Source organism: Zootoca vivipara, chromosome 12, assembly GCF_965207765.1.
Source record: "Zootoca vivipara chromosome 12, rZooViv2.hap1.1, whole genome shotgun sequence".
NCBI lineage: Eukaryota > Metazoa > Chordata > Lepidosauria > Squamata > Lacertidae > Zootoca > Zootoca vivipara.
Window position 1 is genome coordinate 47972719 of NC_142595.1, and position 20074 is coordinate 47992792.

At 49.2% G+C, this 20074-nt stretch overlaps 1 protein-coding gene across 1 annotated transcript; it reads right to left on the reverse strand.

Annotated features, from left to right (window-relative positions):
* Window positions 1–2345: 2345 nt before the first annotated feature.
* SLC22A17 (solute carrier family 22 member 17) lies at window positions 2346–19242 on the reverse strand. The gene is made up of 10 exons (XM_035135611.3): window positions 18905–19242; window positions 17223–17562; window positions 15743–15846; window positions 13161–13315; window positions 11367–11532; window positions 10274–10407; window positions 8998–9103; window positions 7473–7696; window positions 6619–6730; window positions 2346–4313 (listed from the first exon to the last, which is right to left on the reverse strand). Exons 2-10 carry the CDS (start codon window positions 17550–17552, stop codon window positions 3998–4000), a joined length of 1647 nt encoding a protein of 548 aa, XP_034991502.2. The 5' UTR covers window positions 17553–17562; window positions 18905–19242; the 3' UTR covers window positions 2346–3997.
* Window positions 19243–20074: the final 832 nt, after the last annotated feature.

A 20074-nucleotide genomic window follows, 5' to 3' on the forward strand; every position in this document is an offset into this window, starting at 1 on the left:
GTGATATACCAGTGATCTATCAGAGACGTCCAATGATCTACCTGTTGGACGTACCTGCCCTATACGATGACTGTTGGGAGAGAGATGGGAAACATCCCTGTTAATTCTCGACCTCTCAGTGGCTTTCGATACCACCAAGTTTGGGGTGGGTGGCACCGCTTGGGGTCATTCTGGTCCTACTCGGATGCTCATTTCTAGAGGGCAAAGCTTGGGGAGTGGTCTTTGGCCCCTGGTGTGTGGGGCTCCTCAGGGTTCAGTTTTATTCCTCTTGTTGTGGAGCACTGAGTGGAATTACGGGCTTGGAATTTCATTGTCAACAATATGCTGACAACACCCAGCTCCACTTTACATCTGCAGGTGAGGCAGCGATGTGCTGGGCCGCTGCCTTGCCTTGGTAATGGACTGGATGAGAGCCAACAAACAGAAGCTCAATCCAGATTTAAGACTGAAGCCCAGCTATGCCTCTATCCGGGCAGGGATAACCTAAACCTGTTGTCCCTGCTCTCATAACCAGGTTTAGAAACTTCAGCTAGTGCAGAATTAGGGGCCCATTTTGAGCCTATTGCACCAATCCTGGCTCAATTGCACTAGCTGCCAAGTAGCTTCTGGGCCCAATTCAAAGTGCCAGTGTTTGACATATAAAGTCTTAAGCGATTCAGGACCGCGACCCAGGCCCTGCGATCAGCACCCGAGGCCCTTCTTTGTCTGCCTCCATGAGAGGTGTGGAGGGCAGCAACACGAGGACGGGCCTTTTTCTGTGGTGGCTCAGTGTTTGTGCCTTGCTCCTTCATTACATATATTTAGGTCCCAGACGAAAACATTCTTCTCCCAGGCCTTTGATCAATATTCTATGGCCTTGGAAATGTGTTGGGTGTGTGTTATTGCTTTGTTTCCATTACCAGCTTTCTGTTGTATTTTCATGTTGTGAACTATCCCAAGAGCTTCAGGTGAAGGGCAGTATACAAATTTAATAAATAATAATAGTACTCATGTCGTCCCATGGGAGCAATGCTACCATTCTGGGCTTTAGAAGTCTGGTGCAATGGAATTAGCTTCTGGAAATCCTGGCCATCTTTTGAGGAATCTGCAGTGTTTCTGAGAGAGGGGGAATATACAGGCAAGCCTGAAACTTATTACCTGAACTTGGCTGCGTATTGCCTTTCTGCCCCGTTTATTGGTCTACGTACTGAGCCTAGGGCTTGCCGATTGGAAGGTCGGCGGTTTGAACCCCCGTGACAGGGTGAGCTCTCATTGCTCGGTCCCAGCTCCTGCCAACCTAGCAGTTCAAAAGCACATCAAAGTGCAAGTAGATAAATAGGTACTGCTGTGGTGGGAAGGTAAAGTCACAACAATCCCTAGATAGTCCACTTGGAGGACTGAGGAGGAACACATGACTAAGCCTAGTTTCCTGTTCCTCCCACATGCTAATTAGATGGGAAAGGTGGCAGATAAATTCAGAAGCCAGATGCCATTTCCCTCTCTTACTCCTGGACTCTTGGAATACACACATCTAAGAAGCAACATCTTAGTGAGACTCTCTCTAGGCTTCCAGCCCAGAGAGAGATGAGATGGAGTCTCACTTCCTATAAGTGAACTTCACATGTAGGTATATACAGTATATCACTTTTTACCTAAGCCAGTCTACCTCTTGAGTGTGCTGTATCTCAGGAAGCCTGTAAGTAAATGTCTTTTATACTTTTAAGAGCATTGTGTCATGTCTTTTCTTTTAAGAGGGATAAAGGGGAAAATACACTTTATTTTACAGGCTTAAATTAAGCCTGCTTTTCTGCTGTGCATTTGCAAAAGGGAATGTTACTCTGCTAACTTTTGGAGCTTGCTAGCACAAGCTGGGATAGGAGATATCTAACAATATTTCCTCATCCACATTCCTGAACATTCCCACACATCTGAGCAGCAAACTTGCTGGGCATGCCATACAGCTCTGCATCGAGAGAGACCCAGTTGGCTTTTCCGTGCAAGGACCTCTCAGGGCAGCCTTCCCCCCAGATGCTTCGAACTACAAATCCCATCAGCCCTAGATGCCTTAGGACAGGGCAGCCTCTGCCCCCAACCCCCAGGTCTTGAGAACGCCCAACTCCCACCATCCCTGCCCATTGGCCCATACTGCCTGGAGTGGGAAGGAGCTGTGACATCAGGAGGGCTGTAGGCCCCCTACCTGCGCTTGAGGGAAATGCTAGCATTTGGGGGGGGGAGCGGGCAAGGGTCCTGGGACAGTTGCTGTTCCATGTTGAGGAAGGGCATCCGCTGCAGTTGCATCCCAACTCCACGAGGAACCCGGGCAAACGTTTTTAGCACCGCTGAAATAAATGGGGCGAAGCAAAGGATTCTGAAGAAGTCCCCCCCCAACTTTAATTTGCATTTAGCTTATTAACAGTCAGTAGTTTGTTTCCCGTAGAAAGCAGACAGCCATCTTCCCAGAGTCTCCTGTGTGGGTTGCGTTTTGAGTCACCAAAAGAGCAGGTGGAGTGGTCCAGTCTGTTCCTTCCCACAGTCAGGCATCTCCCCCCCCCCTTCCTCCTCGGTGATAAAAATTGGCATTTTATTTGGGCCCAGAGGAGTGGAACAACCAGTTGTACCTGATGTGTGCATGTCAATGCTTTATAAAGTATACAAATGGGCAGGGAGGGAGGAAGAGAAGGAATTAGGTTTCTTTGCTCTTAATGCCGTAAGTAAGGCTGCAGCTCGCTGCTTCCTTTTGGCAGTAAGGAAGCAGAAATCCAACAAGGTTTTGCTCCCTCCAGGATGGTAAAACAGGGAAACGCCGCTCAGCTTAAAAGATGCAATCCTGACCCCCCCAAGTATTGAGTAATGGCCATGGAGTGCAGCAGGGGATTGTGGGATAGGGGTTGAGTGAGCAGCCCTCTTTTGCAAGATAATGGAGAAGAATATAGAACAGCCCACTTTTAAAAGGCTCTTGCTTCCATTTTGGGGTTAAGTCAACTCTGGCAAGAGTGAGATTCAAAGCCCTTTGTGCTATGAAAATGATGACTGAATGTAGTGCATAGGTTGAAAGCTGTGACCCTAACTTTGAAAATGGCCTCTAAACTTTCCATCTTGGCCTCAGTTTTCTAAATCTGTGAAATGGGAACAGAAGCAATCTAATCCGAACGAATCCTCTACGGTTCAGTATCATGGGGCAAGTTATATCCCCAAGATGGTTAAATATCCAATACGGATGTTTTTTTCCCCAGACTGGAGAGCAGCCAAGCATTTTTAGGGGGGAAACTACAAAAACAGATGGGAGGTGAGGAAACACCTCTCTAAATCTGGCACCCTGTTATTTCTGCCAGGGCTCCTGAGCCTTTGAACACCTGACTGCCAGAAATATGGCAGGGAAATAATAATAATAATTTATTATTTGTACCACCTGTCAATTTCCACTTGCACAATGGCCAAGACGAGGGATCAAGGCAGACAGCTGCTCTTTCGGGGCGGGGAACTCGGGAGAAAGGATCTGGCTTTCTGGAAATACTGTACCTAGGAGGTTATTATTATTATTGCACACAGAGCGGTCTTGTTTTGTGAGGGTTCTCTGTAGCCTCCCAACCACGAAAGCCTGCATGGTCAGGGTGTGGGTGTGTGTGGTCTCGGGCCAGGCTTTGTCCAGTGAGCCACACCAAATCGCCAACTGAACTGCATGTGCGTGAGGAGCCGGGGGCCCAGCCAGTTCATGGCTTAAAAAAAAAAGAATCAAAAAATATAAATGGTCAGCGTTGCTAATGGTTTACCCCCACCCACCCTGCGACGTGGAGGAAACGGCAGCTCTCCTGCCGCTGCTTCTCATGCTACGCCGCGGAACGAAACGGAGAAAGGTGGAGGCCCACTCGGCGATGTCTTCTTCTAGCCTTGCCTTTCGCCTGCTGAGCCAGCCCTAAGCTGGGGGTCGCTGCGAGGCCTCGGTGAAGCCCCAAGCCACGCGGCAGGCAAAGGTGGTCCAAATCCAGCCAGGGTGCGTACGGCGGCGGCAGAGGGTGCATCAGCTGGCCGGGTTTGGCGTGGACAGCAGAGGGACGTCGTCCCGCCGGGTGGCTCCTTCGGCGTCCCGGCCTTCTCCTCCTCCGGACCGGCGGAGCAGCGAAGGCCTCCGGTAGAGTTCCCCGTCGCGGAGGCCCTCGGGCAGCCCCTTCCGCTTGCTCTCGGGCAGCAACATCAGGCAGAGGAGGGCCAGGATGTTGAGGGAGGCCAGGACGATGTGCTCGAGGAAGGAGCCATGCTGCTCTCGCAGCCGCAGCAGAGGGGCGCTTAGCCCACCCAGGGATGCCACGGCCAGGATCAGGCCCAGGCCCTTGCCCCTGTGGAGGGAGAGAGAGAGAGAGAGAGAGAGAAAGGGCCTTGGTGATGTGAGCCTGAAACCAGCTGCCATAGGGACGTTATCACGAAGGTTGCGGAGTTTGGGGTGCTTCAAGGGCAAGGCTGAACAAGCAGCAGGATGTTGTAAATCCTTGCTCCTGCGTTATCTAACAAAGTTATCCAAAACAGGTGGATGGCGAAGGCTAGAGAAAGAGCTGTGAGCGGAAAGGAGCGGCAAGGCTGCTGGAAATGGAATGAAAGAGAATATAGAAGCTCAGAATTGTAGACTTGGAAGGGACCCCGAGGGTCATTCAGTCCAACCCCCTGCAAGGCAGGAATCTGGACTAAAGCAGCCGTCCAACCTCTGCTTAAAAACCTCCAAAGGAAGGGGAGTACACAAGTATGAGGGGGAATTGAAAATTATTGCGCCCTTAAAGTGCTTGGTGGCTTATGGAGTTTGGAAGGGCTCTGCCCCAAGCAGCATGACATTTTACTTGGGTTAGTCACAAAACGTTACGCAGGGCACTGAAGGATGAGCCCCGACGGCTAAAGGCACCTCGGCTCCAGCCATTCGCCTGCCTTCCTCGCTCTCAGCATTTTAAAGAGTTCAGCAAGCTGTGCCCATGTGCTTATGTTCCCAGTCTTAAGGACTAGAAACTTATTTTGTTTTATATATAAAGGTAAAGGTACCCCTGACCGTTAGGTCCAGTCGCGGACAACTCTGGGGTTGCACGCTCATCTTGCTCTATAGGCCGAGGGAGCCAATGTACAGCTTCCAGGTCATGTGACCAGCATGACAAAGCCGCATCTGGTGAACCAGAGCAGCACACGGAAACGCCGTTTACCTTCCCACTGTAGCGGTCCCTATTTATCTACTTGCACTTTGACATGCTTTCGAACTGCCAGGTAGGCAGGAGCTGGGACCGAGCAACGGGAGCTCACCCCGTCGCAGGGATTCGAACCGCTGACCTTCTGATCGGCAAGCCCTAGGCTCTGTGGTTTAACCCACAGCGCCACCCATGTCCCTGTTATATATATAATTTTTTATTACATTTTCTGTTTTACAATTTAGAATAGTCATTTAAACATCCTTAAAATATCAGTGAACTTCCCTTCTTCTCTTTCCATGGTTCATTTTGCGTACCATAAATCCCTGCATATTTTACAAAAACTATACCATTCAGTATTCCATTATTACATCTGCCAAAACTTACTTACACGGTTGAATTTATCTTAATGCTGCCAGCGTTTTCAAATGAACACAATTCCCCCCCCCATATATTCAATAAACCTTTTCCAATCTTCTCTAAACGTATGTTCTTCTTGTTCTCTTATTCTATATGTTAAGTCTGCAAGCTGTGCATATTCTGTCATCTTAAATTGCCATTCTTTTTTCATTTGGACCTCGCTCGTTTTCCAATGACTAGAAACCTTTTTGAAAAAAGGACAGCATGGTCTTCATGAAGCAGAACTCTGTCCTGATACCAGTACCAAACACTTTTAGATTTTTATAGTTCTTTAGATATACCTTCTATTTTGATACTCCAAAACGTTATATAGATTATAAATGATTGTGCTACACCCTACTTATGCTGGTCTACAACCGTAATAAAGATTTGATTGATTACCAAATTCTGTGCATGTGTGGCAATGCCGCCACGAATTTATAGAGACACAGGAATATACTGCTGGTCCATCTAGGTTAGTAGAGTCTACACTGACAGGCAGCAGCTCTCCTGGGTTTCAGGAGGGGGAAATTCCAAGTCCTACCTTCAGATGTTGAGGAGTTGAACTCGGGACCTTTCAAAGCAGGCATTAGACCAGGCAGGGCCAAACTTGGCCCTCCAGCTGTTTTGGGACTACAGCTCCCACCATCCCTGACCACTGGTCCTGTTAGCTAGGGATGATGGAAGTTGTAGTCCCAAAACAGCTGGAGGGCCAAGTTTGGCCACACCTGCATTAGACCCTACTGAGCTACAGCACTTCCTCACCTGCAGCTGCTGGGGAAGCGAAATAAGGAGAGCAACAAAAGGACAGTTAATGGCCACAGCTTGAGGGCTAGAAACATGAAAGAGAAAAATGGGGTCCAGGGCAGCTGTTCCCAAGCCGTTGGCGAAAGAAGGGTGGGCTGCAAAGTACCGAAGGAGATATAGCCGGGGTGGAGTTTTAAAACAGGGCCACCTTCTCACAGTTTCACAACCCCCCGTCCACAACTGCACCTTACATTATTGTACAGTTCCCCAAAGAATCCTGGGAGCTGTAGTTTGTTAAGGGACTGAGAGAGGCCTCTCGCTCTCTCCACCTCACCTGATCACGGTGGGGATGACCTCCGAGGCGAAGAAGATGCTGAGGGATCCAGCAGCGTGGGAGGAGAAGAGGCCAAGGATGGAGAAGGTTCTCCGCGCAGCATCGTTGAGATCTGCAATGCGGAGGGAGGGAATGGGCAGAAACAGGGTGAAAAGGGGTTGCCTAAGAGAGGTCTCAACCAACAGAAGTGGCTCCAAATATTTTTCCACTCAAAGCATAGAATCATAGAGTTGGAAGAGACCACAAGGGCCACCCAGTCCAACCCAGTACTCCAGGTGAGGTCTGACCAGAGCAGAATACAGTGGTACTATTACGTCCCTTGATCTAGATGCTATACTCCTATTGATGCAGCCCAGAATTGCATTGGCTTTTTTAGCTGCTGCATCACACTGCTGACTCATGTCAAGTTTGTGGTCTACTAAGACTCCTAGATCCTTTTCACATCTACTGCTCTCAAGCCAGGTGTCACCCATCCTGTATTCGTGCCTTTCATATTTTATTTTATTTTTTGCCCAAGTGTAGTACTTTACATTTCTCCTTGTTAAAATTCATCTTGTTTGCTTTGGCCCAGTTGTCTAATCTGTTAAGGTCATTTTGAAGTGTGATCCTGTCCTCTGGGGTATTAGCCACCTCTCCCAATTTGGTGTCATCTGCAAACTTGCTCTGGATGCCCTCAAGCCCATCATCCAAGTCATTGATAAAGATGTTGAATAAGACTGGGCCCAAGACAGAACCCTGTGGCACCCCACTAGTCACTACTCTCCAGGATGAAGAGGAGCCATTGATGAGCACCCTTTGGGTTCGGTCAGCCAGCCAGTTAAAAATCCACTGAATGGTAGCTCAAAGCGACTTACACTCTCCCAGGCCCAGCAGGATCAGGGAAGCGATGCCAGCCAGCGTGGTGGTGAGGAGAAGGATCCCACGACGTCCGTAACGGTCCACGCTCAGGCACAGGAAGAGGCAGCCGAGTCCCGCACTGCCGGATGAGAGCAAGTAGGAGAGGTAGAAGTTGGCCCGTGGGTCCTCCAGGGATTCCCAGGCCAGCAGGTAACAATGGCAGATGGCGTGGGCGATGAATCTGGAGAGGTGCCATGCAGAAAACAACAACAACGCAATTTAATTTTTAGTATTTATATCCAATAATTGGGGGATTGGAGGGAATGAAAGGTGACCCGGAAACTACAACTAATCCAGAATGCGGCAGCTAGACTGGTGACTGGGAGCGGCAGCCAAGACCACTGAAAGACGTACATTGGCTCCCAGTACCTTTCCGAGCACAATTCAAGGTGTTGGTGCTGACCTTTAAAGCCCTTAATGGCCTCGGCCCAGTATACCTGAAGGAGCGTCTCCATCCCCATCGTTCTGCCCGGACACTGAGGTCCAACACCGAGGGCCTTCTGGCAGTTCTCTCCCTGTGAGGTTACAGGGAACCAGGCAGAGGGCCTTCTCGGTAGTGGTGCCCGCCCCGTGGAACGCCCTCCCATCCGATGTCAAGGAAATAAACAACTCTCTAACTTTCAGAAGACATCTGAAGGCAGCCCTGTTTAGGTTTTTATGGATTTTTGCTTTTATTATGTTTTTAGATATGTTGTAACCCGCCCAGAGTGGCTGGGGAAACCCAGCCAGATGGACGGGGAAGGAAGGAAGGAAGGAAGGAAGGAAGGAAGGAAGGAAGGAAGGAAGGAAGGAAGGAAGGAAGGAAGGAATAATAATGAAAGCATCTTGTGGGAAGAAAATGCATCCAAACCAAAATCACCCCAATGAAAAACAAAAAGAAAACAGAACAAAAATTAAAGCAGCAGGAGTTTTTTAAAATATAAAAATCATGGAAACGTAGGGTAGGGAGAAAATAACAGGGAAAACTGACGAATACCTTTAAAAATATTTTTAAAAGAGCAACCAAACAGTGATCTACTCAGTTTCGATACAGTTGTAAATGGCTAGTGCATAAATCTCATAGTTTCTCTCAAAGGGAAGTTGAGATGAAATTGTATGTTATAAAAAGGAAAGGAATTAGGACCACTGCAATGGTTATACACATTCTAGATCCTCGCATGGTGTGATGGCTGATTAAAAGTTCTGTAAGAGTGGATCCCGATGTTAAAAGCCACCTAGTGGTCTGTGCTCCCCCTTAGGCTGCGTTTCCTATCAAGAGAGGAGACTCCAAATCGAGGTTCTTGGCTCTCACACCCAATTCACAGGTCTGGAAGAACATGCGAGTGCCAAAGAGCCTTCCCCAAAAAGTTACGGCCAGTTTCACCCCTACGAGGTGTTTCCTCATCGCTGAATAACTTCCTCATCTCGAAGCCCCATTTATACCTCCCTGACCCCCACCAATGCCAAGACTTTCTGCTTCAGGACAAAGAAAGGTGGACTTACGTAGTGAAACCGAGGATGAGAACATTCTTCCAGATGTTTCTGCAGGACAGCACGGCCCGGAACGAAATCTGGGCTGCAGCAGGGAGGTGGCAGACACTATCAAGTTCTTCAGAAGCAGATTTTTTTTGGGGGGGGGACACACACAAAACAAAGAGGTTGAAGAGAAGGGCATTCCATCCATGAGGAGACGCTGCTGTCACACAGCTCTCCTCCTGCATTGCTCCTTTTTACTGAAATCTATGCCAAGTCTTCATTGAGCCCCATTTATTAAATCTGCCAGGACAATCAAAAGGCATCTCTCGCTTTCAAAACTCGCCAGGAATTGACCCCAGGCATTTTGCAGCCTCCCTCATAGAATCATAGAATCATAGAGTTGGAACAGACCACAAGGGCCATCCAGTCCAACCCCCTGCCAAGCAGGAAACACCATCAAAGCATTCTTGACATATGGCTGTCAAGCCTCTGCTTAAAGACCTCCAAAGAAGGAGACTCCACCCCACTCCTTGGTAGCAAATTCCACTGCCGAACAGCTCTTACTGTCAGGAAGTTCTTCCTAATGTTTAGGTGGAATCTTCTTTCTTGTAGTTTGAATCCATTGCTCCGTGTCCGCTTCTCTGGAGCAGCAGAAAACAACCTTTCTCTCTCCTCTATATGGCATCCTTTCATATATTTGAACATGGCTATCATATCACCCCTTAACCTTCTCTTCTCCAGGCTAAACATACCCAGCTCCCTAAGCCGTTCCTCATAAGGCATCGTATCCAGGCCTTTGACCATTTTCGTTGCCCTCTTCTGGACACGTTCCAGCTTGTCTGTATCCTCCTTGAACTGTGGTGCCCAGAACTGGACACAGTACTCCAGGTGAGGTCTGACCAGAGCAGAATACAGTGGTACTATTACTTCCCTTGATCTAGATGCTATACTCCTATTGATACTCCCTCTTTGGAGTTCGTGATAGGACTATAAATTCTAATTTTGTTGCTGCCTATATAATCTCTTGCGACTTTCATTTATGTTGCTCTGCCCTGTAATACGTATCTGAATAATGTGCTTCGTTTCCTTTTAAAAAAAATCCCTTTGCTTTCTTAATGCTGGTTATTGTCCGCCTCAATAAAGGTTTGAGAGGTATGTATATATTTCTATATATATTTTAAAGGGGCAGGTGGAAAGGAGGGCAGAGGCTTCCCACTGAAAATGGCAGAAAATGGCCTGCTCCCTGTAAAGGCTCCCAGTCTTTGGATCAAAGCCCTCTTGGCATATTCTTCTTGAGACTCACCTTCCAGTGCCTCCTGAGCCTCCGACTCCTGGCTACCACTGCCCTGAGACAGGGCTATCAGGATCTCCTTGGCTTGGGCTGTCCGTCGAGTGGCCAAGAGCCACCGGGGTGAGTCTGGGTACAATCCAGGGCAGCTAAGCAGGATCAGGGCAGGGGAAAAAAAATCAGGGGTATCAGGCAGCGTTAGAAACTGAGATATGAAAGCTAGGAGCGAAATGCCACCTTAAACCTAGGTTATGGGGAATGCAACAACACAATGTCTAGGCACACTTTTTTAATGGCAAGAATACAAAGCTGAAAATGAATGAACTGCAGCTAAAATCTTATGTTCATTTTTGGCATGGTCTAATCCTCATCTGAAGACTGCAGCAAACAACAACAACAACAACCATTTATTATTTATACCCCGGGTGCTAGAATGGATGGTTTGATGATTTACTTTATTTCTGCGTCCCCAAATCTTACGAATTTCAATTACACTCCAGTCAAAATAGCAACCCGTTATACAACAATTGCAATATTAACGACTTCCATTCGTATTGACACATTAAATCAGGGATCCCCAAACTAAGGCCCAGGGTCCGGATGCGGCCCAATCGCCTTCTAAATCCGGCCCGTGGACGGTCCAGGAATCAGCGTGTTTTTTACATGAGTAGAATGTGTCCTTCTATTTAAAATGCATCTCTGGGTTATTTGTGGGGGATAGGAATTCGTTCATTCCCCCCCAAAAAATATAGTCTGGCCCCCCACAAGGTCTGAGGGACAGTGGACCGGCCCCCTGCTGAAAAAGTTTGCTGACCCCTGAAATGATTTATAAATCTACAGGTGAAGCATTCAAACTATATCCTTGTTCTTCCCACGTGTGGCAATTATTATTCTGTCTGTGATGTTTCTTTTTTTGTCCTTGTAAAATATTATGTTTACCTTTTCCCGGTTGTTGCTGTTCTCCTCCATGCCTTGGGCGGAGTTAATATCCCATTCTTATTGTATTATTGTAATTGAAAACTAATAAACTAATAAAAATATTATCCAAAAAAGAAAGGCCTTCTGCCTGGTTTTGGCAAGAGGTTTCAGTGACGCAGCCACAACTTACCCATAGAGGAGGCAGAGGCCCAGCCCAGCCGCCATGACGCCCTGCAAGACCCTCCAACCTCCACACGCCAACGCCAGCCCCAGAAGCAGGAAGTGCCCCCCAACCATGAGGAGGTCCGCCGCCATCGTCACGGGCAGCCGCTGGGGAGGGCAGCACAGCTCCAAGCCTGGAAAGGAGGAGAGGAGGCGGGCGAGTCAAGGCACGGCCAGGCGAAGGGGGGGGATTTTTAAGCTGCAATTAAATATTTTCCAGGGGCAGGGAGGGTAACAGAGTGGGGGGTTGACATGGGAAACAATGAAAACGCCAGACGAAAACATCAACAAAACTCCCAAAAGCGGTGGTTCCCAACCTTTTTTTGGGCCATGCCCCACCTAAGCATCTCTAAAATCCTGGTGCCCACCCCCATATGACATATAATTCTTATTATTCAAAAAGTGAACTCCTATTCACATGGAGGAAGCCTAAAAGGCCGTTAACTATTAATAGCTCATTCTCAAATTGCCCCCCTTAAAAATCAAATTGTTGGGAACCACAGCCCTAAAGCAAAGTATAAGAGCAAAACTAAGTAGTCGTAACCTTGGATCTCGAACGCCTTGGCTCTTGAACGATCGAAACCTGGAAGTGAGTGTTCCGGTTTTCGAATGGTTTTCGGAACCTGAACATCCGACGGGGATTCTGTGGCTTCCAATTGGCTGTAGGAGCTTCCTGCAGCCAATCAGAAGCCGCGCTTTGGTTTCCGAACGTTTTGGAAGTCGAATGGACTTCTGGAACAGATTCCGTTCGACTTCCAAGGTACGACTGTATCTCACAGAGTTAGTATTTAAGAGTCAAACTCCTGAAAGGCCGTAGCTCAGGGTTAAAGTGTCTGCTTTGGACGCAGGAGACCCCAGGTTCAAATCCCTGCAGGGTAGGACTGGGAGAGAGCCCTGCCTGAAATTCAGGAGAGCGTTTGCCCATCTGCTAGATAAGGTGATTTCCCAGCCATTACCCTCCTAGTTCCATCAACTCATCTCCAGTGCCTGCTCTGTAAAAATGCATGATAAACTGTGGTTTGCACAATCCACTAAGTAATATAATAACACAAAACAGCAACAATCCATTGCACCTTTAGGGGGAAAAAAGGTAAAGGGCCCCTGTTAAGTCCAGTCAAAGGAGACTCTGGAGTTGCAGCGCTTATCTCGCTTTCAGACCGAGGGAGACAGCGTTTATCCACAGACAGCTTTCTGGGGTCATGTGACCAGCAGAAAGGACTGTGATGGAAACCAGTGCGCACGGAAATGCTGTTTACCTTCCCGCCGCAGTGGTACCTGTTCATCTACTTGCAGTGGCGTGCTTTCGAACTGCTAGGTTGGCAGGAGCTGGGACAGAGCAACGCGAACTGCCGACCTTCCGATCAGCAAGCCCAAGAGGCTCAGTGGTTTAGACCACAGCGCCACCCGCGTCCCAACAATCCATTGCACCTTTATTCAAACCCCAATTAAAACTATTTAAGGAATGCAACAAAAACGATTTGTTTTAATTAAGGCAACCAAACAAAGCTGGATTCAGCGCCAGCAGCCTGTCAAGTGCAGTGGTCATTTACACCTGCTGCCCCTTGCCTATTTGCACCCCCCCTAGTGAAACTCACCACCCCCCAGAGGGCCGCAGCACCCACTTGGAGAACCACTGAGCTAGGTGCACCAATGACTTGATTCAGCACAAAACAGCGTCTTGTGTTTCCTACGTTGCGGCCTTCAAAGGAGGAACCCTACCAACCGATGGATTCGCTTGCACAACGTACGAGAGGATACTCACGGCTAAGGTAGAGGGAGAGCTCCATGCCCCCCAGCATCGCCCCCCAGAGGCAACGGCCCAACATGAAGACGGAGGGCGAGGCGGCAAAGGCAGCCAAGAGGCCCGCAGGACAACCCAGAGCCAGGGCCAGGAGGAGGGTCCCACGCCGCCCCACACTGCGGATGAAAAGACAAAGAGGGTGAGAGGTTGCTCTGCCGATTCTTCTCTCTCCCCCTTCCTAGCCCAAGCTCTTCCGAGTCTTCCACAAAGGTCTGGATTAAAAGGTCAACTTTGCGACTTTCTTGAAGAAGCAGCTAAGCAGTAAACCCTATGCAAATCCAGGTTCAGGGATATTTTTAATGATTTTCATCAAGGTTTGGGGATTTATTTATTTTCTAATTGTAAGTTGTGTGTCCTCGTTTCTCAATTTGACCCTTTTAAATGGTTTTGTATGTTTTGTGGTAGTATCATAGTATCTTTAATTTTACTTTTTACTATTATATTCAAATGAAGGATTGAATATTGCTCTATCAGCCAATCACCCATTCCCACCACCCTTCTGAGTAATAATAATAATAATAATAATAATAATTATTATAATTATTATTATTATTTATACCCCTCTCATCTGGCCGGGTTCCCCCAGCCACTCTGGGCGGCTTCCAACAAAATATTAAAATACAGGAATCCATCAAACATTAAAAGCTTCCCTAAACAGGGCTGCCTTGAGATGCCTTCTAAAGGTCTGGTAATTGTTGTTCTCTTTGACCTCTGGTGGGAGGGCGTTCCACAGGGAGGGTGCCACTACCGAGAAGGCCCTCTGCCTGGTTCCATGTAACTTGGCTTCTCGTAGCGAGGGAACCACCAGAAGGCCCTCAGCGCTGGACCTCAGTGTCCGGGCAGAACGATGGGGGAGGAGACGCTCCTTCAGGTATACCGGACCGAGGCTGTTTAGGGCTTTAAAGGTCAGCACCAACACTTTGAATTGTGCTCGGAAACGTACTGGGAGCCAATGTAGGTCTTTCAGGACCGGTGTTATGTGGTCTCGGCGGCCGCTCCCAGTCACCAGTCTAGCTGCCGCATTATGGGTTAGTTGTAGTTTCCGGGTCACCTTCAAAGGTAGCCCCACATAGAGCGCATTGCAGTAGTCCAAGCGAGAGATAACTAGAGCATGCACCACTCTGGCGAGACAGTCTGAAGGCAGGTAGGGTCTCAGCCTGCGTACCAGATGGAGCTGATAGACAGCTGCCCTGGACACAGAATTGACCTGTGCCTCCATGGACAGCTTTGAGTCCAGAATGACTCCCAGGCTGCACACCTGGTCCTTCAGGGGCACAGTTACCCCATTCAGGACCAGGGAGTCCTCCACACCTGCCTGCCTCCTGTCCCCCACAAACAGTGCTTCTGTCTTGTCAGGATTCAATCTCAATCTGTTAGCCGCCATCCATCCTTCAACCGCCTCCAGGCACTCACATAGGACCTTCACCGCCTTCACCATGGACACGAAAGCTCACACCAATGACAAACTTAGTTGGTCTCTGAGGTGCTACTGGAAGGATTTTTTTTTTTTACTACGTCAGACCAACACGGCTACCTACCTGTAACTTGAAATATTATTGTAAGCAATTAACATCACTAGCAGGGTTACCTGAAGGCTTGCAATGAGAAGTTGTCTACCTTTCCATATTTATTTAAATTGTGAACTATTTTGTAATGAGTGTAATTGGAACGGGAAAAGCGTACAAAACGCAATGACATAGAGGTTAATTTTGAAAGCCATGAGGAGGGAGGGAAGGAAGTCGATAGGCTCTAAAGAGCAAGGGAAGTAAAAGTAGATACCCCGTATTTCTCCAAAAAAGAAGACACCGTCTTATATTTATTTTTCCTCAAAAAAACACACACTATGGCTTATTTTCAGGGGATGTCTTATTTTTTTCCTCCTCCTCCTCCTCTTCCTGCCGCGGCCGGCGTTGCTGCTGTGCCTATCACTATGCCTTATTTTCGGGGAGGGCCTTCTCCGTGGTGGCGCCTGCCCTGTGGAACGCTCTCCCAACAGATGTCAAAGAGGAAAACAACTACCAGACTTTTAGAAGACATCTGAAGGCAGCCCTGTTCAGGGAGGCTTTTAATGTTTAATAGACTAATGGGTTTTATTTTTCTGTTGGAAGCCGCCCAGAGTGGCTGGGGAAACCCAGCCAGATGGGCGGGGTATAAATAATAAATTATTATTATTATTATTATTATTATTATTATTATTATTATTATTATTATTATTATTATATTCCTTGAATGCTTAAAAATCCTGTTACGTCTTGTTTCATGGCTACGTCTTATTTTCAGAGAAACAGGGTAATAATAATGTGAATGTATATTATTAAATGGAAAATAAATAAGAATCCTATATGAAAATAAATAAATAAAAGAGTCACGTCGGACAGAAGCTGGAATGGATGTGCTTGGCCCAATGAGCCACTGGCCGGATCCGGCAGGCTTTCCTTATGGATCTCGTGGGAGCGAATGCCATCGTCTTCATGAGAAATGGCTTCCCCTGCCAGCTGCCAGCTGCCCCATCGACAGGCCCGCTGCCTCACCCTCTGGCTTACCTGTCGGCCAGGTGTCCCAGGAGCAGCGCCCCTGCGGCAAAGCCCAGGAGGAAGCAGAGCTGCTCCAAGGGGACAATCCATCCACGGAGACAGTCCAGGGACCACTGAGGAGAAAGAGAGATTAAAAGCAGCAGAACAATGGAGAACATCACGTTTATACGAGGGCAGAAATATTGGCGGGTGGATGCAGCCCAGGTCACTTCCAACTTTTGAGGCCCGTAACTGTAACTAAAATAAAAATTAAAAGGACCACCAGCCAGTAGAGCGAGGGACTCTTAATCTCAGGGTTGCGGGTTCGAGCCCCGCGTTAGATTCCTCCATTACATGGGGCTGGACTAGATGGCCCTCAGGGGTCCCATTTAACTCTACGATTCTATGATTCTGTGACCACACACACAAAAAACATATCCAGGTTTCCCCCCCCCCCTCCCAAAGAGTGAGTGGTTTGTTTCTATAATCAGCTGATGGGAAAGGTCTAACCTTGTGCCATCAGAACCAATATATTTATTAACATTTATATGCACATTTCTCTGTATTTAATACGCCAAAATCTTTATCAGCGATATAGATTTTTACCCAATGCTTCTCTTATTTGCTTAAATTTGCAGCTCTGAGTTGAGAGAGTTGCATCGCATTTTGGCTCGATGTATTTAAAAAACAGGTTGCAAACTTTATCAATAACCCGCAAATGAACAAGGATGTAAATTTGAGATCCTAGAAGTCCGGAGCCAAACTGGCCCTGAATGGATGCATTCTTGTGGCAGCAGACAGACGTCAAAGAGCTGGAAGGGAGGATGGGGCAAGTGTGACCCCCATGTTCCCCAATCCTGCTTTCAGGGTCTGGCAGTGACTATCCAGCAGTATGGGAACAGGGAGAATATACCCTGCACATGCTCAGGAGCATGGCAACAACAAGCGTTTACACAGTGCTTTTGAGCAAAGGGTGCGGAAGCTAAAATTCAAAACAAGTGGGGGGGGGAGGCAAAGCATAGCAAGGAATCTGTGCATGGGCTCAGATGCAATCTTCCCATTATTATTATTATTATTATTATTATTATTATTATTATTATTATTGCAGTACAGTACATCATGTGATTCAGGTTGAGCCCAGCGTTGAAAGCCAGTTTGGGGATTGGCTCCAATTAACTGCTTTGTGTAGGAGTTAAGGAACATGTTCTATAAGAAAGTTTCTGGCACTATATATTTGTTTGTGTGTGTGTGCGTGTGTGTTTGCGTCTGCCTCCTTTAAAGAACTCAGAACAGGCATAACTGCTTATTCCCACTTCATCCATTTTATATAGACACAACCACCATGTAATGCAGTTAACTCAGTTAACTTCCTGGGGATTCGAACTCGGGTCTCCTTGGTCTAGCACGAGAACCACTGCACCCCTCAGCCTCTCCTGGGTCCGGCGAGGGTAGGTGGGGGCAGGAAATGGACCTCGGTGGCAACGTTGAGAGGGGATTTGGGGAATCTCACCTCGGTCACCGGATTGTTGGTGAGGGCCGGGAGGCCTCCATATTCCCAGCTCTGGCAGCGGGGGTCCCAGCAGGTCGCGTTGTCCGGGAACTGGGTGCTGTTGGGATCTCGGCAGTGGCGTGGAGGCGTCAGAGTGAAGAGGGCGTCCGAGCCGGCTCCGAGCCCCAGGATGAGGCATGGCAGGCAGGTCAGGGCCAAGAGGAGGCGCTGCCTTCGCCCCCCAGCCCCCAGCCGCCCCAGAAGCCCCTCAAAAGACGGGGGCCCTTGGTCAGAAGCCACAAAGTCCCTCCGTGGGTCCCCGGGGTCCGGAGTCGGGGGGCTGGTATCCATGGGGTAGTGTCTGCAGTGAGAGAAAGAGCAGATCATAGAATTGAACTAGGGGTCATCTAGCCGAACCCGCTACCGTGAAAGAATCGTTAACGCTTGGCAACGGCTTCCTGCACCAAGGAGCCTTCAGTTGAGAACAGGGGTCCCCAAACTTTGACCCCAGTTGTACGCGAGCGTCAGGCTATGGCCAGGAAGATCTGGGTTCAAATCAGTCATGAAGTTCCCTGAGTGACCGTGGGGAAGTCTCATGCTTCTCTGCCCAGCCTAACTCTCAGGGTTGTTGTTGAGAGGACGGAAGAGAGAGGAATGAACTGTGTACGTAGCTCTGACCTCCTTGAAGTGTCCCCCACCCCCTTAAATGTAATAAGTAACTAAATACACAAGGCCAGCAATAAAGCGGCCAGCCGCTCGGGTTTCATCCCGCAAATCCCCAAATGAGCAGAAGCGTAAAAGGTGGGGTCAAACAGAAGGGAGGGAGGGAGAAGGGCAGGTGGCAGGAATAGGGAGGGCCTGGAAAGCACACAAAAGGGGGCAGAGGAGAAGAAGGGGTCCACATTTATCTGGCTCAGGGGTAAAGCATCTGTCTTGAATGCAAAACACCCCCAATTCAATCCCTGGGATTTCTATGGTGAATTATGGGTTGAATGAAAGGGGAAAGGGGCGGGCACTGTGGTGTTGTGTAGTGGTTAGAGTGTCATCGGACTAGGACCCAGGAGAGAGACCAGGGTTCGAATCCCCACTTGGCCATGAAGGCGTGACCTTGAGCCCAGTCACCTGCCTCTTTGCCTAACCTACTTTGCAGGGTTGTCCTGCGGATTAAAGGGGGGGGAGCATCATGAGGCCCACCCCCTTGAGAAAAAGGTGGGGATAGAAATGCAAATAGATAAATAAAATACAGGGGGACAGAGGTGGAGGTGAGCAAAAATCGGGTGGGTGGGGTCGTTTTCGCTGCAGGGAGGGAAACATAATAACGGGCTGCGTGTGTTTTAAGCGGGGGGGAGTCCAAAAAGGGAAGAAGGGGGTGTGTGGGTGATGGAGGGAGCCGGGAGAGGGAAGGGGGGCGTCCCCTGGCGTGGAGAGCCGAGGCAGGCCTCCCGTTTCCGCATTCCGGGTCCCAGGGAGGCGGAGAGAAAGAAAAAACGACGGTGGGAATAGGAAGAGGGAGAGCGAGGCGGGACATGGGCGCGGGGGGGGGGGGGCAGAAGTCTTGGGGGAGAAAAGAGAGAAGGGCGGATGGATGAGGCCGGAAGAGGGATGGAGAGGGGCGCGCGCAGAGCAAAGAGGGGGAAATGGATGGAAGAAGAGAGGGAGAGAAAGAGAGACAAAGGACGGGCGCACCGGGTGACCAGACTCACCACCAGGCGCGGGGCGAGGGCGGGTGGCCGCGCTCCGGGAGGGTCCCCATGGGCGAAGAAGGGTGCTGGAGCAGCGGAGGTGGCCGGGGGGACGCTGCGCTCCGAGATCGGGCTCCGTGCGCGTCCAGAGGCTGGGATCGCGCAAGGGGGCGACGCAGGCCGGGGCGGAGCGAGGCTGCCTCCGCCCCACAGCCGCGTCCCCCCTGGCACAGCCTGCTCCGCCCTGCAACCTCGAGCCGGGCAGGCGCGGCGAGGGACGCCGGCCAAGGGCGAGAGCGCGATCGCGGCGCCGCCGCCGCCAGCCCTTCTCTCTCTCTCTCCAAATGCGTTCAGCCAGTGCGTCACGCGCCCTGCACCTTTTGGCACATCAGCGAATCCGGATTATTCGCAACCCGTCTTTCTCCAGAATCTCATTCTGGGGTCTAGTTCAGCTCAGGTTTCGCTGGCCAACCCGGCGCAGGTCTTTGGGTCAAAGGGCTCTCCTTGAAATGCTTGGCAGTGTGGCACAGTGGTTATAGAGTGCTGAGCTAGATCTAGGTTCAAATGGCTGGCCACAAAGGCTCCCAGGGCGATCTCTCAGCAAGGTGCCTTATACCGGAGTCAAGAGCACCGCGGGTCTGTCTTAACTCAGAATTGTCCACACTGACGGGTGTGTGTGTGGGTGGATCCCAAACCTAACTGGAGACACCAGGGATTGAACCCAAGGCAGGCGAAGCAGATGCTCAATAACTGAGCCCTTTTCTTAGCCTAATCTACCTCACAAGGCGTGGGCACTGCTTCAAGTTCCTCGGAAAAACGGACATAAATGAAATCATTAATTAAAATGTACCTGGCGACACTGAAAATCATGTGAATTCAAGACTCCATTGAAAGGGCGGAGAGATTCTCTTGCTTAATTTTGCAGTGCAGTTTTCGCCTCTCGCTGGCCTTGGGCAAATTCTCGCCACTGCACCTCACCCATCATTCTAGGCTAATAAACAAGATCAGTGTTTTCCCCCCTGGAAGGTGATGCGATATAGGCCACCTTTGCCCCCAGTGTCTCACGTTCCTTCGCTTCTTAACTGTTTATAGCCACAAGTCTTCTAGACCCCATGACTAAAGCAAGGACCTGGGAAAAGGGCGTCAAGAACGGGAATTGCAGGAGGCAGATCTAGAAATATAATTTTGGTT

What these genes read in the sequence shown, in the direction of transcription:
- SLC22A17 (XM_035135611.3), bottom strand. Translation starts at nt 17,552, where the DNA reads ATGGATACCAGCCCCCCGACTCCGGACCCCGGGGACCCACGGAGGGAC. An exon ending in GGCTCAGGAGGCACTGGAAG is followed by an intron (nt 9,104 to 10,273) that starts GTGAGTCTCAAG and finishes CTGCTTCTGAAG; the next exon opens with AACTTGATAGTGTCTGCCAC. An exon ending in CTCATCCTCGGTTTCACTAC is followed by an intron (nt 7,697 to 8,997) that starts GTAAGTCCACCT and finishes GCACCTCTCCAG; the next exon opens with ATTCATCGCCCACGCCATCT.